General features: G+C 42.3%; 1 protein-coding gene across 1 annotated transcript; it reads right to left on the bottom strand.

Annotated features, from left to right (window-relative positions):
• Positions 1 to 1,041: 1,041 nt before the first annotated feature.
• Hcf (Host cell factor) lies at positions 1,042 to 25,182 on the bottom strand. Its single transcript, XM_080283814.1, has 17 exons — positions 25,023 to 25,182; positions 20,132 to 20,258; positions 19,015 to 19,197; positions 17,816 to 18,021; positions 16,619 to 16,813; positions 15,307 to 15,452; positions 13,670 to 13,807; positions 13,137 to 13,329; positions 12,056 to 12,381; positions 9,620 to 9,748; positions 8,878 to 9,093; positions 7,983 to 8,180; positions 7,468 to 7,743; positions 6,444 to 7,079; positions 3,935 to 4,354; positions 3,311 to 3,503; positions 1,042 to 1,157 (listed from the first exon to the last, which is right to left on the bottom strand). The coding sequence occupies exons 1-17, from the start codon at positions 25,180 to 25,182 to the stop codon at positions 1,042 to 1,044; spliced, it is 3,858 nt and encodes a 1,285-aa protein (XP_080139940.1).
• Positions 25,183 to 25,744: the final 562 nt, after the last annotated feature.

Here is a 25,744-nt window from a genome sequence, read left to right as displayed (position 1 = left end):
CATTACAGTAGTATTTATAAATTAAATCAAGTCATGGGATACTCTAACCCATTTCTCACTTATCAACATATATTTGGTTCAGATCATCAAGTGGCAACACTTACCAGTGAAAGAGGAGAAGTGTGGGGCAGAGCTCAACACAGTGTCACACGTCACTCACACACACCTTAATCTCACCTTTTTAATATCATACAAAGCTCTGTTCTTATCTATGATACATCCACCAACTCCTTAATCCTCAGGGAAAGTATTACCTTGCATAAGCTGGACACTTGTGATTTGTGGCTTTAACTCATTTGTTGCACAAAATGGACACGTCCACTTGAATCTTTGGCACTGGAACATTGGTGATTCCTCATGGACCAAAGGGTCATATTCTCGTGGGGTCAGAAGGCTTTCTAACACTTCTTCCTTACCCATTTATTTCTTGATGTTGTATGCAAATTTTTGCTTTCATGTTGTACATAAATTTTTGCTTTAATGTCATTCCTGAACACTGCTTGCATACGGAAGGAAAATAAACACCATATAAAAGAATACCAATGTGAAGGATGCATAATAAAACTGCTATGGAAGAGGCACCACACAGCCTCCTTAACTTAGAAGGCAAGCCAAAGGGTCATATTCTCATCAGTTAAGAGAGATTCCCTAATACCTTTTCCCTGGTTATTTATTTAGCATATTACATTCTAATATTCTCTTGTAGCTATTTGTGCCTTTGCAAAATTGACACAGACTGCATAAATTACATAAAAGGGCCACAACATCTTTATACTCCCTTGCATATTATTTGTGCCTTTGTACATCGACACAGACTGCATAAATAACATAAGACGAGGCTACCAACATGACAGATACAAGAATAAACCAGCAAGGAAGAAGGTGATAAGGAGTTTTCTTCACCCACGAGGATATGGGCCAAAGACACACACACACACACACACACACACACACACACACACACACACACACACACACACACCATGTCCATTACCCTACGCCGGGCCTGCTGAGGGGGGCCGTCTGGGGGCTCAGTCGGTACTATAGCATCGGCTCCCCATCGGCTTTGAACTTCTTGACTGCAACTGGTGACCTGTTGTCTGCAGGTCTCCTCATCACCACCTTCTGCCCACTCCCAGCATTACCCATCACGGAATCTGCAAAGAATAATTAGTCATCGCTGTCATCATCATTATCCACACCTTTTTTCCCACCTACGGATGGGGTGAGGTTTAAGGATATTATTTCTAAAGCACATCTATAGAAATAAAATAAATAAGAAAAGGAAAGAAACACAGAAAAAAGAATGCATAATCACCTTGACCTTTTTTCCCATCCAAGGATAAGGTATGGTAGTGTCCAGAAAGCAAGGAAAGAGAAACCACAACTGAGAGTAAAGTAAGAGAAAACCTGTATAAATCAAGTAAATTTCTAAAACATTTTCATTCATCATCTAATCCCGCGTTGCCCCATGAGGATTACAAAATCATCATTCTTCTGATCTCTTAATTCCTGCAAAAGACGTACTGAGGTAAGAGCCAAAAATAAGCTGAGAGAGAATGTAATAAAATGGGTAAACTACCACCAGCGTGCCCTCAGAAAATGAAATGGTCCAAACAATCATTCCAGCTCACATGATCCTGGCTCCCCCTCACGAACAGAACCATCCAACTCACAAAAATGGCCATCCACCAAACAAATATCACAATCCACCTCATAAATATAACCATACACCACACAAATATAACCATCCACCTCACAAAAACAGCCATCCACCTTACATACATAGCCATTCACCTCACATAAGTATTCATCCACTTCACAAACATATCCATCTTTACATTTTGAAAACTAATATTCACAGACACACTTTCCATACACCTGTCATACAGCCTTTCAAAATTAACCCCATCACAGCAATGATATCTTTGGACAGTATATATTTTGTTTTTGCTACCACCAAATGATTATTTTATTCAGCTTAAGAGAAAGCCCTCGAAATGTTCAATAAATACTTCAGTACTAGTGATTCTTCTATGATGAATAAAGTAGTGTTTAAGAAAGGGCTGAGGTTGTAATGATCAAATTTTTATTGTAAGGTATCTACTGCAACAAGCTAATGAGATGAAAATGCCACTTAGTATGTGTTTTGTTGATTTTTATTAGGCGTTTGATAGTGTTTCACGTGGAACTATGTTGAAAATTATGAGATTCTATGGTATACCAGAAAAGTTTGTAAATATTATTAGATGCCTGCATGAAGGTAATTTTTGTAAGGTAATGGTGGGTGGTTCTTTGAGTGATCCATTTGAAGTTAGGTCAGGAGTAATTCAAGGAGGAGTTCTTTCACCTTTGCTGTTTGTTTTGATTATGGATTATGTTACGAAAAGGGCTGTAAGGAGAACAGGTGCAGGAATTAACTGGAAGGAAAATAAGAAGTTGATGGATTTGGACTATGCTGAGGATATTGTGCTGATTTTCAGAAGTATTTACGAGATGCAGAGGGTGCTTGATTGTCTGGTGGAGGAAGGAGAAAAAATTGGATTGGTAAATTGTGGAAAGACTGAAATTATTAATATGAACGTGGAGAACCAAATCAACTGTATAATTGGAAATAATGTGGTGAAGAATGTAGAAAATTTTAAATATCTGGGAACGATTGTATCATCTAATGGATCATTAAACAATGAAATTGAGAAGAGGATTAGACTAGCTTGGCGAGCTATTGGAATACTGAAATCTGTTTGGAATAATAATATGCTTTCGGTGCATACTAAAGTAAAAACTTACAAGTCCATGGTTGGACCAATTTTAATTTATGGGCATGAGTCATGGTACAGTACAATTGCAACAGATCAGAAAGTATTAGGATTTGAGAACAAAATACTGAGAAGGACTCTTCGGGTAAAGTGGCAAGACAGAGTTACAAATGAAAGAGTAAGGGATATTACAAGTGGAACAAGTTGATGAATATGTGAGACTGTCTCGCTGGAAGTGGCTGGGGCACATATATAGAAAAGAAGGCAGTTTAATACAGGATGTGCCAGAGTGGACTGCTAGAGGAAGAAGAGGAAGAGGTAGGCCGAGGGAAACCTGGTTGAGGACAATGAAAAGAGAAGCAGAAAAGGAATGTTGGTGGGACCTGAAGGAGATGGCAAGAGACAAATATTGGTGGAGAGAGTTCATCGAGGCCCTATGCATCCCGTGGGGTGCCACTGGAAATGACTGACTGATTAATAGAGAGAGAGAGGGGGGGGGGGATGCCAGAGATAGACCTGCAGTACATTTACCAAATCTAATGAAGACTTACCTTGCAGCCACCTGACTTGTGTTGCAGGACCATAACCCTTGTCGTTTCTGGCTGCTATCCTGAAGATGATGGCAGGTTTATTAGTGGTGTCAATGTGTGCTGCCGCCAGCTGTGTGTTGTGTACCGTGCACTGGTTACTGGCACCACAGTACACACGCATGAAAGCAAGGTGAGTGCCACCACTTGTTGTGTCCTGAAATACAGGGATCATAGTTAGTTGTGAGCATGTACTGACGAAGTTGCGGAGCATTTATGCATGTGCGGGAAAGCATTTGGAAAAGTACGTAGAGATAGTCCTGCCAAGTGAAGTAAACAGAGTGAGAGACTCTGGTGAGCAAAGTGGAGAGACTGGGTGACAAAGTATGTACGTGAGAGCAGTACATGATGGAGCGAGCACTACCTGATGTCAAGAGGACTGGGCAATATGAAGCTGATCTGTTTGTAGCCAATCCTTCTGGAATTAAAATGTCTGGCTACAGAGAAGTTAACAGAAACTTATGGAACACCAAGTCAGTCATTAAGCTGTAGCATGGTGGTAGTGACCACTCTACATACAACTCCTGTTTTCATACAAAACAGTCTGGTGCTAAGGTGATATTACTCTATGAATTTACTGTTCCCCACCTGCTGCTGAGTGCCGGCATTCTTGATTGCCAAGTACACCGAGTATTCTATTATGTCCCCTGCAGCATTCTGTGGCGGCTCCCATGACAGGTGTGCCCCCTCTGCAGATTTTGAGATCTTGATGGCTGAGGGTGCCCCAGGGTACCCAGGTAGGCAGGTCTTGAAGGCAGATACCTCACTCCATGGTCCCCGCCCACATGCATTTATACCGGCCACTCGGAATTTGTACGCTGTCCCAGGTTGGAGTTTTACCTCTATACCGCTTGCTTTCCTCTCAGTGACCTCTCCTTCTGCATCTGTGTAGGTCTCATTCTTGAGTGCCTCTGCTTCTGTGGGGAGGTAGTATGCCTGCACTGTGCACACTGTCCCACGGATGATGCCAACATCAAACCACTCTGCCTCAGGCTTCTTGGTTTCATTCTGGAAGTAATTAAGTGATACTGCATAATACTGGATTCTTGCCTAAATAAGCATACTGCATCATAGTGTATTTTTTCATGAAAAGAAAACCTTTCCAAAGTGAAAATGAAAACACTCAAAACAAAAGACACTGAAACACCTATTTAATCATTATCGAACTGCACTGCTAAATATACGGTAATTAGCATGGGGGAGAGATAGTAGTAGAATGGATGTGGAAGATGTGCAGATTGGCCTGGGAGGAAGGTAGAGTCCCGGAGGATTGGAAGTCAGGTATAATTATTCCCTTGTACAAAGGAAAAGGGGAAAAAGAAGTGTGTGGTAACCATAGGGGCATTTGTCTTCTTAGTATAATAGGAAAAGTGTATGGTAGGATACTTATAGACAGAGTAAGAGAAAGAACAGAGAAATTAGTTGGAGAAGAACAGGGAGGCTTTAGGAAGGGAAGAGGTTGTGTAGATCAGATATTCATTCTTAGATCTTTAGTGGAAAAGTTTCTAGAGAAGGGAAAGAAGTTGTATGCGGCTTTCATGGATTTGGAGAAAGCATATGACAGGGTGGATAGACAAGGATTGTGGAAAGTGTTAAGAATATATGGAGTAGATGGGAAGTTGTTGAATGCTGTGAAGAGTATGTACGATGGTGCGAAGGCTGCAGTGCGTGTGGATGGTGAACTAAGTGAATTTTTCTCTTTGAAAGTTGGTTTGAAACAGGGATGTGTCATGTCTCCATGGTTGTTCAATCTGTACATGGATGGGGTAATAAAAGAGGTACAAGGTAGGGTAGTGGATGTTGGAGTGGCCCTGGTGAGAGAGGATAGTGTTTGGAAACTCCCTGTACTGTTGTTTGCAGATGATACTGTGTTGTTGAGTGAAGACGAAGGGGAGCTGCAAGGCTTGGTGGATGAGTTTGAGAGAGTGTGTAAGAAACGGAACCTAAAGGTGAATGTAGGGAAGAGTAAAGTGATGGTCTTTGAGAGAGGTGAAGTCAGTGAATGTACAGCGAGGTTGGATGGTGAGGAATTGGAAAATGTGAGTACGTTTAAGTATTTGGGTAGTGTGATGAGTAAGGATGGAGGTTTGGAGGGTGAAGTGCTTGAAAGGGTACAGCAGGGAAGAAAGGTTGCTGGTTCCTTGAAAGCAGTGATAGGAAACAGGGAAGTGAGCATGGAAGTAAAAAAGTTACTACATGACAGTATTGTGATACCAACTCTAACGTACGGAAGTGAAGCTTGGACATTGTTGGAAGGACACAAGTCAAGAGTGAGAGCAGTGGAAATGAGTTATTTAAGAGGAGCCTGTGGAGTCACGTGGAGAGACAGGCTGACGAATGAGGATATAAAGGAACGTTGTGGTGTGGATGTGGATGTGATAGGAAGTGTTGTGAGGAACACACTGAGGTGGTTTGGCCATGTGGAAAGGATGGAGGGTGAAAGACTGACAAAGAGAGTGTATGTGAGTGAGGTGGAGGGTGGAAGAGGGAGGGGGAGACCGAGGATGAGATGGAGGGATGGGGTGGAGAGGTATATGAGAGAGGGGGGTGTGAGTTGGGAGCAGGGCAGTGAAATGGCGGGGGACAGGGCGACTTGGAGGCGATTTGTTTGTGGCCACCCCAAACGGGATTGAGGCGTCAGGCAATAGATAGATAGATAGATAGTTTATTTTCTTTCAATCCTTTTCTGATCATTCCACCTCTTCCTTTGTTCAACTTTTCCCCTCTCCCTTCTCTGCTTTCCTTTCTTATCCTCCCCTCCCCCAACATTTTCCCATGATGCTTCAGCAACTTTGGTTCATAACAATGGAAATATAATATAGGTACTGGTTAAAACACAGACAGCAGAGGTTGAAAATGTTCTGATATAATTCTCACTTACACAAACTAAAAACAGTAATTAAGTGGTATGAATATTACCTTCATACTTTCTGGGCTTCTTGTTACTGGATCCCATCTCACCCCACCCTTTGAGAAAGAGGTTAAGATGATGACGGTGATGATGATGATGATGACTGATGATGAGTGATGATGATGACTGATGATGAGTGATAATGATGATTGATGATGATGATGATGATATGCCTCTGTTACTTACAGATTCCTGATTGAGACCATTAGTCATGGTTGATGTGGAGTCCTCTGTCTTAATAGCTGATGCTGTGGTGCTGAGTGATGAGTTGATGGCAGCGGATGCAAGTGTGGCCAGAGGGTCTGTTGTTTCACTGGATTCTCCTGTTGCTGGTGTCGTTCCAGTCTGGTTGTTGCTGCCTTCACCCTGGCTCTCTGTCTCCATTGGCTCCTGCTTGATGGCATTCTCACTATCATTCACACTGTTGCCTTCATCTTTTTTCATCTCCACATCCTCAACCTCCATATTTGCCTCAGTGGTTTTCGTTGCATCATTTTGTGCAGTTGTACTACCACCAACCTGCCCATCCCCAGTGTTTTGTATTGCACTGTTCTCACTGTTCTGTTCACTGGCCTGCTCTCCTTCTGTTGGCATTATGAGCCCAGCCTCTGCAGCCAGGGCTGCCAGTGCTGCATCGGAAGTGACGGGTCCATCGCCAGCACCAGCTATGGAGGTGGTGGGCTGGCTGGTGGTGGTGGTGACACTGGTGGTGGTGCTAGTGCTGGCAGTGCTGCTGGCTTGAGATGTCACCAAGGTCACAGTCTTCTGACCTCCAGCTGTTGTTACTTGTACTGTTACAGGTTTGCCTCCAATTGTCAAGGCCTGGAAACACGACAAGAAGTCTTAGTAGTCACATTAAAACATGAAAATTCCACACCGCATCCTCTCTCATTTGCTCATCACGTGCAGATTACTGATTTAGATTCTCCCTATTTTTCTGTGTATTTTGGAAAAAAGAGTACTAGATAATACAGTACTCACATGTTTTGTGTGGTGTAAAACTGATTATAAGGGCTTGAACTCTTAACTCTCCCCCTCCACACATTCAACCATGTATGGTGTTTACTGAAGCTGTGGCATCTTCATTATCTCTTCAGGTATCTGAAGAGTATCTGACATAGCCTAAAACTGTTCAGTCTTCACACTAAATATATAATTTTAAAATGTAAGTATAGTTTTTCTGTACGAAATGTGATACAACAACACCTACCTGTTGGCCAGACTGCAACAGGCCCTGAGCTGGGACAGCAATGATCTGGCCCGCTGCTGTGTTAAGGAGGGTGGTGCTGGCCCCGGCTGTGCCCCCTGCCCCGGCTTTGGCAGCAATGGTCACAGTCTTGGTGTTGGCCCCTGCCCCACCCTGCATCGCCCCCTGCCCCGCAACGGTGATGGTCATGGGCTTGGTGGATGCCTGGGTGCTAGTGGTGGTGTTGCCCCCAACACCTCCAGACGATACCATAATCATCTTCACCCCTCCTCCACCCACCTGTGTTAGTAAGCTACATTATTTTTTGCTTTACCATCAAAAACTTAACCCTTCGAGCCCGGGAACATCACTTCAATTTCATTTTCCCGACATTTTTATTTAGTTCTTATTTAGCTAAAGAGAGGCATTTTGGACTCTTCAAGCAGTTGAATGTAAATATAAACAGAATAAAAGACAAAATAAGGCTTCAAGTTACATAATAAACATTACACAGTAAAAGCAACAGTAGCAGAACATACTTGTGGTGCTTGTGGTGAAGACTGAGGTAAGGTGGTGGTAGTGGGTGAGGTGGTGGTGACAGCCTGTAGCCCCCTCACTGCCGATGCTGTGGTGACTACTATGATCTGTGAGGTCTGTGGTCTGACTACCCCAGCACCAGCACCACCTGGTTTGGTGATCACTATTGTCTGCTTCCCTCCCACGGTTGTTGTACCAAGCTGTTATGTGCCACAGTTATAGTTAGAAAATCTGCAATAAACTAACCCCCTTCAACTGCATTTTGCATCTCTTATTTAATTCTTGCTATCTCCAGAGGCTTATATAGCACTCAGTTTCAGAGAGCACTCCTGTAATGAAAGGGATAATGCATGCAATACCTGACTCCTCTGCTAGGAAAAAAAAAAAAAAGTTAAACTATCGTGTACTTGGAAACATCCTATACTAGATTTATAAATGAGGGATTACTCAGTATTCAATTACAATACTAAAATGTCCATGAAAATTCACTTACTGATTCCAAAGGTAAGACATAGCCAAGTTTGTACACTGGATCACAAAAGTATCGATGCACAACACGCATGAAACATCTGGGACCACAGAATGAAGGTCACTGAAATATTAATATCCGACCTACCACACGTTGGTAGCCCTGATGTCGGGAGGTGTTAAATATCGCCAACTAGCAATATCCTCTTGCAAACATATAGCAAATGTAATGTTTATATAGACAGACACTGATGATACACAATGAGACGTTGGTAATGTCAGCAGTTGTTCGAACCTTTACAGTAGGCATCGCACCCCCTCTGCACCGATACTTTTGAAATCCAGTGTGCATGGTTCAAAACTTATTCAAAAATTATTATGGAAACACTTGACTCCACTCCTATAAGAGAACAGTGTTATGTGACTAACCTGCTGCTTGGCTATGACAATATTCTGGCCCTGTGCTACAGCCTTGCCGCCCGCCTGTGCAGCTGCTGGTAGACTGAGGATCTGACCCTGCTGTGTGGTGGACGTGGTCATGATGGGCTTACCGGTGCCGCCAGCCTGTGTTGTCACCAGCTTCACTATTGTTGCACCCTGACCACCAACTCCAGGCTTACTCTGAACAAGGTTCACTTTAGACATCTGCAAGTGGTGCAGAGCAGTCAGGTGGATGGCAGCAGTAAGGGACATATAGCACAAACGACATGCAGAGAGTAAAGGTTGCACTGTATAATATAGCATATGAACATTTCCCAGCGTCACACTGTGGAAAGGCACTGTCCACCACAAGGGAACATTGGTTCACTGCATGGGACAGCCCTGCAGGGGCAACTGCTTGCCTGCAGTTGACAGGTCTACTCAGCCAGACACACTGGGGTTATTCAACAACTTTAAATGAAGTGACAAATTTCACATGAAGAGGACTGGCTGAGTAAATGAATGTGGGAAAGTGGGCTGTACTTGAATCAAGAAAATAAGAAAATCCTGCTGAAGCCATTTTGGATTAGATATTAGGACACGGCATCGGTTAATATTCAAACTTATGTGAAAATGAAAGAACAGCCACTTTCTGTGTATACCATACTGGGAACAATGTCTCTACAGACTAGCATTAACTCTATTCTCACTAGGTGTTATTAGCAGGTTGGGGGAGGGGATCAACATATACCGGTGTAAGGCCTTTGCTGGTCTTGACAAGGGTGACAATCTGTGGCTGTGATCCTGGTGCCCCTGTCTTCTGCAGGATGAACTGCTTCCCACCCTGGCCTGCCACAGCTGTTCCTTGAGTGTTCAGAACCTACAGGAACAACAATTAAATCAATCATAACACTGCATGAAAATAAATCTATCTATCTATCTATTGCCAGATGCCTCAATCCCGTTTGGGGTGGCCACAAACAAATCGCCTCCAAGTCGCCCTGTCCCCCGCCATTTCACTGCCCTGCTCCCAACTCACACCCCCCTCTCTCATATACCTCTCCACCCCATCCCTCCATCTCTACCTCGGCCTCCCCCTCCCTCTTCCCCCCTCCACCTCGCTCACATACACTCTCTTCGTCAGTCTTTCACCCTCCATCCTCTCCACATGGCCAAACCACCTCAGTGTGTTCCTCATAACGCTTCCTATCACATCCACATCCACACCACAACACTCCTTTATATCCTCATTCGTCAGCCTGTCTCTCCACGTGACTCCACAGGCTCCTCTTAAATAACTCATTTCCACTGCTCTCACTCTTGACTTGTGTCCTTCCAACAATGTCCAAGCTTCACTTCCGTACGTTAGAGTTGGTATCACAATACTGTCATGTAGTAACTTTTTCACTTCCATGCTCACTTCCCTGTTTCTTATCACTGCTTTCAAGGAACCAGCAACCTTTCTTCCCTGCTGTACCCTTTCAAGCACTTCACCCTCCAAACCTCCATCCTTACTCATCACACTACCCAAATACTTAAACGTACTCACATTTTCCAATTCCTCACCATCTAACCTCGTTGTACATTCACTAACTCCACCTCTCTCAAAGACTATCACTTTACTCTTCCCTACATTCACCTTTAGGTTCCGTTTCTTACATACTCTCTCAAACTCATCCACCAAGCCTTGCAGATCCCCTTCGTCTTCACTCAACAACACAGTATCATCTGCAAACAACAGTACAGGGAGTTTCCAAACACTATCCTCTCTCACCAGGGCCACTCCAACATCCACTACCCTACCTTGTACCTCTTTTATTACCCCATCCATGTACAGATTGAACAACCATGGAGACATGACACATCCCTGTTTCAAACCAACTTTCAAAGAGAAAAATTCACTTAGTTCACCATCTACACGCACTGCAGCCTTCGCACCATCGTACATACTCTTCACAGCATTCAACAACTTCCCATCTACTCCATATATTCTTAACACTTTCCACAATCCTTGTCTATCCACCCTGTCATATGCTTTCTCCAAATCCATGAAAGCCGCATACAACTTCTTTCCCTTCTCTAGAAACTTTTCCACTAAAGATCTAAGAATGAATATCTGATCTACACAACCTCTTCCCTTCCTAAAGCCTCCCTGTTCTTCTCCAACTAATTTCTCTGTTCTTTCTCTAACTCTGTCTATAAGTATCCTACCATACACTTTTCCTATTATACTAAGAAGACAAATGCCCCTATGATTACCACACACTTCTTTTTCCCCTTTTCCTTTGTACAAGGGAATAATCATACCTGACTTCCAATCCTCCGGGACTCTACCTTCCTCCCAGGCCAATCTGCACATCTTCCACATCCATTCTACTACTATCTCTCCCCCATGCTTCAGCATTTCACCACACACTCCATCAATTCCTGGGGCTTTCCCTGATTTAACTTTCTTCATTGCTTCCACAACTTCTATCCAACTGATTTCTTCCTGTCTTCTCACCTCCCTCCTTCTCCCAGCCATTCCCCAGCCACTTATACTCGCATTACTTCCATCCTCTACGTTCAACAATTCCTTAAAGTGTTCTCTCCATCTGCTCACTTTTTCTCCCTTCTCCACTAGTAATCTACCATTTTTATCTTTCACTCCCCTGCTAACTTCACTTCCACCCTGTCTTACTCTTTTCACTTCTCTCCAGAACATTTTCTTACAGTCCCTCCACTTTACACTCAAATTCCTTCCAAATTCCTCATCCACTCTCTTCTTACTCTATCTTACTAATCTTTTCACCTCTCTCTTCCTTTCCACATATAACTCTCTCTTCCGCCTCTCAACTTCTTCCACGCCCCTATTTCTCACCCATTCATTGTATGCTTTCTTCTTTTGTGCCACAGCATGTTTCACCTCTTCAGTCCACCACGCTGTTCCTTGCACCCCACTCCGCCTTCTCTTCCTTCCACATTTCTACAAGAGCATTATATAGCAGTGAATTAAACCATCCTTCCATCATCCAATCCTCAGTTGCCCCATGAGGAGCGTAGAAGCCCGGGGCTAGGCAAGTTGGTCTGGCATTTAAGATGAGAGTGAACCACTGCCAGAAAATATAACCACTTATTTAGCAACTCAGATATTACAACTTCAAAAATGTGATATTTAACAGAACATCAAATGTGCATGACAGTGTACCTGTGCTGAAGGAGCAACGAGTCTGACAGTTTGTCCTGCAATGGTTGTAGCCACTTTGACCCCCTGCGGTGTTACAAGCGTGTTGGGCTGCACCACCTTCACTGTGGTAGGCGAGGCAGCCGCACCGGTGCTGGTGGTGATCTTTTGTGTGGCAGCTGCCGCAGCTGCCAGGGCAGCAATGCCTGACATACCACCCTGGGATGTGGCAGTGGCCGTGGTGGTGGCAGGAAGGCCTCCTCGTAGAATCTGTGTTGTCTGGCCACCAGCTCCTATTACTTTGATCTGTCCAGCTCCAGGGGTCCTTACACGCACTATGTTGCTGCCAGCTGCAAAATATATACAGTAGTGGTACAGTATTATGTAAAAGCATTTACAACCTACATCATAAAATATGCTCATCAAAACAAAATCCACATTATACCAGAAAAAGAGTACACCACCAAAAAACTGCATCCAGCTGCACTATATTTATAACCAGCTGGACCAAATGAAAACAATTTAAGTGAAAAGTTAGCATTAAAAAGTAAAATACTCCTGTACAGTATTTGCCTGGTTTCAATCTGTATATAGTTACTCTCAGACACAGGTGAAAAAGCACAAATTAATGGGCAAGGGGTGAAGAAATAATCCAAGCTACTGAGCAGTACAAGCAAATGCAATGACTACAAATTCACAAAGAAAAAATTCCAGACTTTCCACTTCACGCTACCCAAGTATCACATGAAGTGTACCGGTAGTATATATTCTACTGAAGACTAAAAATATAAACTCCCTGTTGTGAACCTGCTGTAGTGACTAATGCAAACACATATTTGTTACCTCTACCAGGATGCAAAAGGAGGGAGAGCAACACACACCCTAATTCTTAAGCCTTAACTTGGCCCACAGCTTTGGACTTTTACAGTTTATAAAAATTAGTTCAGAAACAGAAAGACAATGATAAAGATATCCGTTCCATAATGGTACCACTTCTTCATGACAGGCAACATATTCTTGTGTTAATCTACTGTTACTACTAAGCATTGAGGATGGAGATACAGCAGTTTTAGTCCAAATTAGTGAAAAGGGCATAGTCTTTCACCTCTGATTGGCTGTGGTGAGGTCGGTGTAGGTAATGTTGGTGTGCCAGGGGTGGATGGGCGCAGTACAGTCTGGGTGAGGGTGATGGGCTTGCTGACGGGGGTGCCAGGGGTCGGGGGCGTAGCAGGGGTGCTGGTTGGGGTTGATGGGGTAGATGCTGTCGTGGCAGGTGCTGGGATGTCATACTTTTGAATCTGTAAATAAAAAATATCAAGCTTTTAAAACATTCAAAATGAGAAAAAAAAAAAATCCCACTATCTCCCTCTCTGGTGTGACGGCCCAAAGCTAGGTTACCACAGGCCAGTGCATTTAAAATCTGATAACTAGCCTATTTCTCATAATCGTATTAGGCTTACAAGACAACACTACAAGACTACAATTGACTATGCAGTTACTGGTACCACCCCAATGTAGTACAGGTTTCTTGGGATAAAACAAACCATTTAAATTATATTTCAGTGCTGTCACCTGAAGGCAGCATCACATCAAATGAATAGACAAGGACACATTACCTACGCTACAGAAGGACCATACCTGAAGGAGGTAAGCATCAGCAGTAGCAGTTCCTCCCCAGCAGACCTCCAGTGTGACCGTGGAGGCGCGCACCAGCTGCACCCGGCCCGGTGAACCAGGCACACTGGTCTCCAGGTACCACAGATCTTTGCAGCACACCTAACAATGGAAGGCAGTCAATAGTCAGGCCTGTGCTACTTACCTGGGAACACCTAGCCTACAATGCTCTAAGTATCTTCAACATGGTTCAACATTTTAGGGAAATGTTAAATTATAAATCATCATCATCATCATCCGGACCTTTCCCACCCTAGGGAAGGGTGAGGAGTAACCGGTAGCAATGTCCAGACACCCCAAATTTGCCCAATCCAATGGGCCACGCTTCCATTCACTCATCATTCAAGCCCCCAGAATCCTGGCTCTATCAGATACGCCAAAAACATTCACCACGTTCTGTAGCTTCACATAAAAGTATTCGACTGAGTCAATCCGGACGCTGCCACATTAAATGGGGTGCCAAATCCCTGATTGTGCAACCTCACAACATTCATCCAGCCAGCTCGATCACTTGTCAGTTCCCTAGCCTCACCGACTTCGAAACCTCTTTTCCTCACACACTCATCCGCCATATCTCTCCACCTTCTCCTTGGCCTACCTCACCTCCTCCCTCCTTCAAATTCACTCAGATATACCTTTTTCACCACTCTATTGTTATTCATTCTCTCCACATGGCCATACCATCTCAGTACACTCTCTTCGATTCTGGTGTCCACCGACTTCCTCACTCCACATCTTTCACGAATCACATTATTTCATATCTTATCCACCCTCTGTACTCCACATACATTCCTCAGCAGTCCCATCTCCACTGCTCTTACTCCTGGCTTTTCATTTTCATGCCACACCATAGTCTTACATCCATATGTTAAAGTTGGCACAAACACTCCCTCATGTAAGCCTCGTGCAGCTGCAACACTCAAGCCTCTATTTTTTATCAAAGCCTTCATAGCACCAGCTACTTTGCTTCCCTGTGTCACTCTACTTTTAATCTCTTTTGCACATTTTCCTCTCTCTTCTATCATTGTACCCAGGTATTTGAACTCTAACCACTTCCAGTCTCTCTCCATTCACTGTAACATCACAATGGGAAATAAAAGTATAACACAAATAAGTGACTGGATGATGAGAGATTGGGAGGATGTAAGTTTCGTGGATGGAGAGGAGGGAAGAGGGAGACTGAGGATGATAAAAATACACCTCCTAAGTCATTACAATATTCAACCTCTCTATGCATCTCCTCCCACTAGAATATCACTTTCATCAAACTTCCTTACTCTCATACCACCAAAATATACCACCATATTCTTTCAACTCACCATATCCTGCACTGTACGCCTGCTATAAAATCTTTTCTTGCAACATCTTAATTTAAATCTACTGCTCCTTCTCTTTAACATATTTCAAAGTTTGGCAATTTCAATACTATACTGCCAACTACTCCTGTTGCATGATAAGCACATGAAGTATTCTGAAAAGATTTCGAATCATGCTGAATCAAGCTTGAGAGAGAGAGAAAGAAAGACTCTGACTCCTTTAATTCTGATAACTAGCAACAAATAATTAAAAACATCAGGTGGAGTCCCATGCCACTGTCTCACCTGGTTGTTCCAAGCCTTCCTGTATCCGTCACGGCCTGACCACACAAAGAGTCGGGTGTGGATGCCAACAGAGCAATGGCCAGCACGGGCACGAGGCATCTGGTCCTCAAACTTCTCCATCATCGCGTTCTCCCACATCATAGTCTCTGTATTGGGTAAATGGTGAAAGCAACTATCAAAACTGCCCAAGACTCTTCTATTCTCCAATGCAACATTCCCTATATTATCAAAACCAATGTAAATTTTTTGTACCTTACTCTACAGTATATGACAAAACTAGTATTTTTGCAACAACATTTCTATAAAATTTCATTCATTCATTCATTGCCAGACGCCATGTATCCCAAACGGGGTGGCCAAGGGCTTAGAGTTAATTGTTTTACAGGGAGGGGCACTAATCCTCCACCAACCCCACTTGACACGTAGGGAGAACGTTATGCCAACAGCATCTGGTGTTCCCAGGCGGTCACCCATCCAAGTACTAACCAGACCCAACGTTGCTTAACTTCGCTGATCGGACGGGAAGCGGTGTACTGCCGATAAACAGCAACAACTAACATTTTTCCAAGGGGATATTCTCAGTAATATTCTTAATTCTACACCATTTTTTCCCCCCTACACACAATACTTTCAGTAATAAAGATCTAATTTACATAATTAACAACTCTCACACAATATGATTAATAACTTTCAGGATGCAAAAGAAAATACCGCAATGGTGCAAACTATGTAGAATGATCCATATACAGTCTTCCTTGCTAACACAGAAAGGCAATCTGTCCACAAGGTATAAACATCTAACAGATTGATACAAGCAAACATTTACAATCTGGCCTCTTACTGTTTGGCCATTAACCCATTGATTGCGCAATTACTCATTTTTATCCCACCCCGTGGTGCGCAAAAAACGAAGGATTTTTTTTTTTTTTTTTTTATAAACTTGAAGATAAACATCCAGGGCATCATCTGGTGAAAAGAAAAAAAATATCTTTCTCTCCGTCTTTGCATAAGGCCATGCGTAAGTTTATGTACAGTAGTGAAAAAATGAAAAAAATAAAAAATAAAAAATTTTGTTTACTGTAAACTTGAAGATAAACATCCAGGGCATCACCTGGTGAAAAGAAAAAATATCCATCTCTCCATCTTTGCTTAGTGCCATGCATAAGTTTGCGTAGGGGTTGGGTTGTTTATGGTGATGCACAGCCAGCACAGCCTGAGCTATGGCTCGCAATCCACAGGTTAAAAGCAGTAGGATTTTCCTTGCTAAAACAGAAAGACATCCTACCTGGAAAACATTCGATACAAATCTTACCCAGATTCAGGCAGGCAAGAGTGTTGGTACATTTCCACTCTGATTTCTCATTGTTTGGGCCTTTGAGCTCCTCCAGCACCAAAGGCACCCACCCTCCAAACACAAACATGCGATTCCCAAGCAGGGTGGCTGAATGGAGGGAGCGGGGAAGGGGGTGCACACCTCCCACAGTTGGACGCTCCCAATTCATTGTGTCTGTGGGATATTTGGTACAATCAGGCATCTCTTAAAGGCCTTGACATCTACTCAGAGTGCAAAACATCAGTACAGTACTTATGGTTCATGATTCAAGAAGTTAATCAACCAATAATCTCATGTTTTGCTCCTTCCTAAGAATCCCCAAACAGGGGATGGCCATGACAGAACTGCCTGCAGGCTACTTTATCCTCACATATGTCTCTCTCAAATACTTCTCTTCCTCATCCTTCTCCCACATACGCTATTGGCTCTTAACTGTGGGGGGAAAAAAAACAAAAAAAAAAACAGGACCTCCTCTCCCACCCTAGGGTAGGGTGAGAAGTAGCAAAGTCCAGACAGCCCAAGTTTGCCCAATCTAATGGACCACACATCTATTCACTCATCATTCAGGCCCCCGGAATCCTGGCTCTATCTTATACGCCAAAAACTTTCACCACATTTTGTAGTTTCACATAAACATATCCAAAAATAAACAAATAAAATTAAATAAAAACTTCAGAGGCTCTCCGAAACATCTGCCACGATTAAGTGATTTTAGACAGAGGACTCTGGGGGACACTTAACCCGGCCAAAAACCCTGTTATATGGTTACCACCCAGTGTAGTAAATGGTTTCCTATACCCAGGAAACCATTTGGCTTGTCACTCAGTGTAGGGACCATATGGCATCCCTACAATGAGTAAGTGGATGATGGTCACTCCCATCTACACCCATCTACATTGCTGTCTGGATGCTGCTACTCCTCCCCCTGCCCTAGGGTGGGAAAGGAGGTCTGGATGATGATGATGATGGTGATAAATAAAAAATTTTCTGGGCATAATGCTCAACTGTTCTTCTGGACCCATAAAACAATTTCAAAAGTGTATACCAGAGCTGCCTGCTAAGAACAGCTGTGCTAGCAGGCAACTATATCACATACATATGAACTGCATACAATATAACTTCAGTGTTATTACACTCAATAAACTTCAAGAGCCAACCAAGAAAGATGTTACTTACTGACATCCAGTATCCACAAATCACCCAGTCTGGTGCCACTCATGCCACCATATATAACCAGCTTGGGTTTATTGTCCTTACTCATATACGCAACCCCTGTGTGGGACTCCCGGGGTGGAGGGGGCACTCCATATGTATCCGGAATATCCCATGACATCACATTTGAATTGGCTCGCAGTTCCAAGGTATACAAGTCATTTAGGTACCTGTAGTGTCAATGCAATGGAATTAAACAGTGTATTAGTCCCTGACCAGATTGTATGTAAATGGCTAGCATTTCTTGAAACTGTAAAAACATAAACTTTTTTTTTTTTTTAGATGTAAAGGATAAAGAACTACACAAAAACTTGAAAACATACTTTTGCCACTGAGTTGCATGATACAGCTATGCTTCACATAAAGCAATACACAGATACCTATCCTGGATCATTCATGCAAATGTGTTGCTGTTGAACAACCCCAGTCTATCTGGCTAAGCAGACCCATTAGCCACAGGGAAACAATCACCCCTGAAGGGCCATCCTGTGCACTGAAGCAATGTTCCCTTGCAGTAGTCAGTACCTCGCCACAACAAGATGTGGAGAAATGTGAAGCTCTGGTTTCTAGATGGACACTGTATTTGCATCTCTCCTTCTAGTTAACAAGGGCACTGCAATGGGCTCCAAATCACCCCATTACAGTGTACTTGGTTATATGGTTACCACTCAGCAGCGTAAAAAGTTTCCTGGGTTACAGGATACCATTAAGCTTGTCACTCAGAGCAAAGTCTAGACAAACTGTCACTAGAACATGAGGATGGTCATTATCTAAATTTTCTGACAAAAAAACTGATGTACCTTTAATGAAATAAAGTGCTCCTTCACTGCCACATATATAATTTATCTCTTGACACTAATAAGCATGAAACATCGTCAGTCCATGACAAAAATTCCTAAACCTGACTTCTATAATAACCAAACTACAGTACAAGAGACAATGACATTATTAATGGCCAAAGGTATATTTCAACGAGCCCTCTTCCACTGACAATAAATCAAACTGATTTTTTTACTATGTTTGAAAATCAGCTTTTCTTTCATCACCATTGGCATCATCTGAACACTAAATGCTACAATTTATGAGTTAGGAATGGTGGACAGAATAAGACTAATACAATTTAAGTGATAATGGTAATTGTAAGATTGTCAATGATAACTCACTTGGGTATGTTGGCCTTGGGGTCCTCACTGTCATTGGCAAGACCCCCAAAGAGGTAGACCTTATTGCCAATGAGGGTGAAGGAATGGCCAAGGCGAGGGCAGGGAGGTGGGCCATTTCGGGGCGGTCGAGGTTTGACCCGTTTCCACTCCCATCTTGATGCCTGGAGCTCATACAGTTCATTGCTGCCGACACAAAATGAAGTACGCTTTCTGAGTTGCACTTTCTTTGGCATATCTACATGAAATAAGTCCCCACATAGGCTTGCTCCTAAAGAGAGACGAATAAGCATTCCAATTTCACTCCTTACTAAATATTCTTTCAAAAACAACGGTCAGAATTCTCAAATTACGAGTGAATAAACATGCATCATTCCTACCAGGTACAGTATAGGCTATCCTTGATTTCTGTCATATCATTATTTCATCTGGCAATAGATAGACAGACATATTATTTCACAAAAACTCTAATGTGAAGATATATACATTGCACTTGAAATACTGTATAAATTACCTCACACAATACAGTGACACAAAAATTACAGCTGCCTAAGAAGCCATCGACCACCTGGAGGCCTGGTACAATGGAATTAAGCACAAGAAGCACAAATTTCTGATCTCCATGGTGCAATCTTTAGAGGAATTCACAGTAATGTTTAAGTAAAAGTGTAAAACTATAAACTTTAAATGCTATACATTGTACTTGTAGATTTTGTGTTTAAAGCAAAATTACAACAGATTGGTGCCCTCTGTTAGGGTTTCCTTCATAGACATTAGGAAAGAACAAGCGTAAAGCAAAATTACTACAGATTGGTGCCCTCTGTTAGGGTTTCCTTCATAGACAATAGGAAAGAACAAGTGCATTAAACCTTCTATGATAATACAGGTGGATATGTTACCTTTATCTCAACTCCTTTACTATACTGACATGCTTGCACTTTTAATTCAAACATGCATGCACCTAAAATTCACCTCCTTCACTGTAATGACATGCTTGCAATGTCAATCTTGCTCTCTCAATAATAATAATAATTATTTTTTTCAAGCTTAGGAGCAACCTGTCCCTCTCAATCAACAATGGAGTGATTAAACCTTACTAACAAATGTATCAGAGGCTTACCTGTATTTTCCATATTCCACCATTCCACCAAACACAAGGATGCGAGTTCCATCCACCACAAATCCATACGCGGCACATCCTGGAGGCACATCTCCCTTCACTGGAGGCACAAACCACTGGTTGGTAGCTGCAATGTAAAGCACGGGTCAGTTTCACATTAACAACCCTATCAATAATACAATCCTTAAATCTAATAGTACCTCACTACCAAATACAGTATTCACACCCGTTTTTGTAGCCAGTGAGAATCGGTCAATTCATCTATAGCCAGACACAAGTACTGTACGATACCTCAATCCCAGATGGGGTGGGTAAGTGGTTACTAACAAATTTCCTCCGTGTCATTTAGTCCTCTGCCATCAGGCTGCCCTCTCTGCATTCCACACACCCCTCACTCATACACCTCTGCATCACATCCCTCCACCTCACCTATCAGCTCTCCCTTCCCCCACTTACATACTCTCTCCAGGTCAATCTCTCATTCTCCATTCTCGCCATATGACGGCTTATCTAAGCACTTCTAGGCTAAATGATTACGGCATATCCACAACTTCCATCACTTCCCCATTTGTCTCTCTTCATGTAACTCCACATGCTCCTCTCAACTCGCTTCTTCTTCTCTCATCTGTGAACGTCTTTCCAACAGCCCAAGCTAGCATCATTTCCACAGGTTAAGATGGGGATCACAATCTTGTAATCCAGTGACATTCTCTTCACCCATCACAATGATGGCTTTTGGAATATCTCCTGAAAGCAAAACTGGCAGGAAACTGCAACAAGTCCTCTGACTGAAGGGGCTAATTTGATGTAAGGAAACAAAATATTAACTAGATCTGGTTGGGATGCAAAGGTATTAGACGCAACAGCAATGCTGTGCACTATTCTGCTTAACTTCAGAGAGCCTCCTGCAATAACTAAAAAAAGAGTATCATCATCCTGGCCTCTCCTCGCCTAAGGATGGGGTGAGGTATCAAGAAATACAAAACCATTTGTTGATCTGACCGACTTACATGAAAGTGCCTGGCAACTTCGAGCCATCTAGGGCTTAAATGACCACGGTAAGACTAGCTAATTCATTGGCACAAGGTTGTAGTACATCTTTTCCCTGTTTCTAGATCGTGCCTACTCTAATGCGTAGATAAATGGGGCTATGATGTTCATACACTCATTCTGGACGTTAGTAACTTGTAAAGCAGCAGCAACACCATGCTGCAATTTTATTACAGCAATGATCATAGGTAATTCGCCCAACAAGTGTTAATAAACATAAACTTTCTTTTTAGCAGGGCCTTTCGTGCGTTAAGTACAAACCACAATGTTAGTTATATCTTACAGCGAACTTACGAGAAAACGTCAACAATTACTGTCAAATATCCACCTTTCATAATACCTGTACTATCGTTAACCAATGGGAAATTAATGAAAGCACGATTCAGAAGGATAATACCAAGTTAATGAACGAGGAAAGCTTGTTATTAATAATTTAATAATAGTAATAATAATAACACTAAAGAGCAATGCATATACTCGGCAAAAACTCGAGTTTGATGGCTATCACGATGCATGCGAACCAAGCTGAAAACATCCCTATAATCTGGCAGAATCCACACTCCAAGTTAGTCAAAACAAATCACGTTTTTTCATGTCCGATTCGTATCTTTTGGCCAACACTGACATGGCATACCATGCCAAAGATATTTGCAATCTATCAAGGGCTAAGACAATATCCAGCATCATAATCTACAGTTCAAGGTGGAAAAAAAAAAAAAAAAAAACTATCATACTACAGTATATTCAAGCAGAATTTTCCACAGTAAATAAATTTCTGGAGAGTTGCGGCCACACAGCAGACGGCCCACAGCGGCTGTTCCGGCCGCTGCCCTCCCGCCCCTCTTGCCACTTCCCGACTATAGAGACAAGCCGACATTGCCACTTTTATCAAAACATCTTTCGTAATCAACACCGAGCACACTTCAAACGATATGTATAAAAATGTGATCGATAACAACCACGAACATTGATATCTCCCCCTCTACATCTTCCGTGCTATTGACTACAGCGCTATTTCAAGCTAACCAACATGCCATTTCTATAAATCTTGCCATTCCCAAAGAATATCACGCAAAAAAAAAAAAAAAAAAAAAAAAAAAAAAAAAAAAAATCCGCCTATCAAGGTAAAAAAAAAAAAAAAGCATCGAGACTAAAATTTTCCCATACTGGATAATTCTAAAGATAACCACTATTTTATTAGCTGATTAAAACAAGCTAAATAAAATCAATCCAGCAATACAACGTACAAACGTACTGTACGCACTGATAATAATACACAATAATTATATAAATGGTCACGTATTCTTTCGACTGTTCATTCATGCATACACAGTATATAAATTTCGAAATTAATATGAAGATTCAGCACTAGTACTAAAGTACCAGCTGGGAATCCTCGATGTCATGAAGACCATGGTAATTCTTAACCACTATCATTTTACCGTGGACAGAATGTAGCAGCATCCCAAGGTTAAAGCGCTGGACTCCAACACCTGTGAGGGAATGTAATACAACAGGGAACTTCCATTGCCACTGACGATAGAAAAAATTGATAAACCAAAAGGCATGAACTCGGCTGATATAACGAGAAACGCATACCCCTTGAAGAAAAAGTGGAATATCTAAAATATTCGAGCTTTACATAAAAATAATTATCAATTCCGCCGACCTAACATCGCGTGACGGCTTGCAGTTCTCGCCAACGCCCATTTAGTAATACAGCCATGTAAAAAAATATATATATATATTAAAAAAAAAGATAGCTATAATCAAAATGAATCTACTGCTAAATTATCAACCCTTCTTCAACAGAGCTAGTATCATTCGAGCAGTGTCTGCTATCATTAAATACAGACACACGGACTACACACTGAACTATATCCCCGAACTAAAATGAAATGCAACTTCAATCCAATGGTAGAGAGAAGGAACAACATTTGGCAGCACAGCCCCACTGCCGCTGTTCCGCTCACCCCCTCCCTACAGTGGCTATTCCATCCACCCACAACCTCCCTATCACGAAAGCGCGGGAAACTGGGACGCCCCTTTCGCGCCAACTGATTGCTGAATACCCAAGCATACCAACCACAACATGTAAACATCAGTAAATTCAAGCATCTTTATATCCGTGAGACATAAACCAGTTCGTGCAGAGCTTCCTGTGCACATGCGAAGTTTACGACAGCTACATTACAAAACGCAAGCGTACCAACCAAGATTAAATGAAAGCCACGCAACTGCACTGAAATACATCGCTTTGGCATACAAAAATTTCGCTACACAAATACGATCCAAACAAAACTGCTCTAATTTACACAATTTTTTTAGAGCAAGACCGATTTGATCCTGCGATTATTACCCTAATAGCTTTCCTGGAAAGCGTTCACATCTACCAAAACCAATTCCAAAACAATTTGTATATAAACAATTCATTACGAAATAGCATTCTGTAGTATTAACGAAATATTAGCAAAAAAAAATGTAATGCAAACACCCCCTACGGTAGGTGAAAACTAACAACAGGAAGGCAAACAGGTATTGCAATGCAGCCCAATCAGTATATGCTTGCTGGAAATCCGGACTTAAACATGTAATAATTAAACCCTACTATGATTCAAGTTACTGCCGTTGTCGGGCGAAGGGTGATAATTTCATTACATGTGGTGCATACAACTTCAAATGCAAGGCGCAAAGCAAGTCATTGCAAAAATCAACTCAAACACTCCTTAGCAGGATGTTGCTGGAACTGACCTTGGAAACTGCAAAAACTAGTAATTTAATGCAGTGTTAATACTCAAAATAAATATAAACGATAATTACTTTGACAATGAATAGTCTCGTGAGAAATGCAAACACATATAACTAACATTCATTATAGTTTAAACTGGCTTTGCAAGCATCAGATAAAAAATCGGGCAAAGAATAACTAATCAATTACAGTCGGAAAAATAATCAAAACACATCCTCCACAACCCATCCACTCATTTCTTAAACATTAGGACAAATTACTGCTCTAAAATAAACTGAAAAATTGGTAATATTCATTGGTATATGTTCAAACCCGTTCACTCTCACCGATGTGGAAGGGTTGGCAAGCATGCGTGGCCTCAGACTGACAAAGGGCTGTTCAATTCACCTCCCGCCCTGGAGAAAAATAGATGCGGCTGTTCCCCCCATGGTCTATCCGCCCCGCAACAGCACCATAGCGGCTGTTCCTTCCCCAACCCGCCCCCCCTGATCTATACGCTACTAATACCATTTTAACAGATTTCTTTGGCTAACATGAACTAATAGGCCTTCAAAACCGCACAGCAATACATACTTAAAGAATGTACACCTATACAGAGTCAGCGACTACTGTATAACGATCATATATAAGAATTAAGCACGGACCAGACCCCGGATGTACAACATAAACAGAAGAACGTCAAAGCCTGGACGCCATATTAGTTGCCCGGGTTCGACCCATATAAATGTCAAATTACTCGGAGCATATTGATCGCACCAACTTGGCAGTGGCATCTCGGCTTAGGATATTTATTTCATGATAACATGCACTGGTCCAACGTACAATTTCAATTGGGACTTTCAAATGATAGCCTGACGAAGTGCACTTCCCCATCTGTCCATAGGGGGCGGCCATCTTGAAAACTTTCAAAACAAACAATCTCCGAATCAGAGTACATCCATTTCCTAGCGTCTACCAAGCTTATTTAGGTACAGGAAGAGATACTTACCTTCAGTTCCCCCTGCTCATTGCCCAGAGTTACGTGCTAAGCATAAGAGAGGGACGTTATGGGAGTAGTGAAGGAAGAGTGAAGCAGAGGGGGGCATCACTTACCAGTGTTGTATACATGTAGCTCGTCCACTATTCCTTCGTTCCCGCCACCGAACACGACCATGAGATCCTTGATAGCCACTGCACGATGTCCATGCCGTGGCCTGGGCTGTGGACCCGTCGTACAAGTGACCCGCTTCCACTTAAGAATGGGCGCAGCCATACTTGACTTGACGCATCTTCGAAATGTTTTCTGCTAGCCGTGGACAGCGCCAGTGCTGGGCCAGATGACGCGCGCCAAGCGCAACCAACTTAGAATGTTTTTTTCTCCCTTACTAGCCCATTATTTTATATTTCTATAAGTTTATTTTAGCACAGATTTAGTTTGCATTACAAAATTATGTAAACAACATATACCCGTATATGAACTATCACTTCTGTTATGTGTGTACTGTATTCGGTTTGTACGCTTGATTTATTTACGATACAGCTTATTACTATTACTTCACATCTGCATTTACGACAAAATACACAATTAGTCCTAAGTGTTTGTCAGCCAGACGCCCAGACGAGATAAATCCTATCAGTTGTCATAATCTCGTGACTGTGTTCAGACTGCTCTTCGACAATATTGCAAGTGAAAGAAACATTAAAAATATGAGAAAGAACATACTAACCATTCTAGTAAATCAGTTAGCAGGCCTACGTTTTTTCTAATTTCTTATGTAATGCCTACCTGTGATATTTTCATAAATCTCACGGTGCCATTCCTTCCTGTGGTTTTT

The sequence above is a fragment of the Coenobita brevimanus genome, chromosome 98, assembly GCF_032717465.1.
Source record: "Coenobita brevimanus isolate Jiangsu-jjx chromosome 98, ASM3271746v2, whole genome shotgun sequence".
Classification (NCBI taxonomy): domain Eukaryota; kingdom Metazoa; phylum Arthropoda; class Malacostraca; order Decapoda; family Coenobitidae; genus Coenobita; species Coenobita brevimanus.
Note: the sequence above shows the minus strand (reverse complement) of the source record. Positions and strands in the feature narration are given on the sequence as shown.

Bases quoted from the DNA above. Each gene is read 5' to 3' on its own strand.
- Hcf (XM_080283814.1), bottom strand. From the start codon at position 25,182: ATGGCTGCGCCCATTCTTAAGTGGAAGCGGGTCACTTGTACGACGGGT. The intron at 19,198-20,131 runs GTAAGCCTCTGA...TTGTGTCGGCAG, and splicing joins GTGGAATATGGAAAATACAG to CAATGAACTGTATGAGCTCC. The intron at 7,744-7,982 runs GTATGTTCTGCT...TTACTAACACAG, and splicing joins CTTCACCACAAGCACCACAA to GTGGGTGGAGGAGGGGTGAA.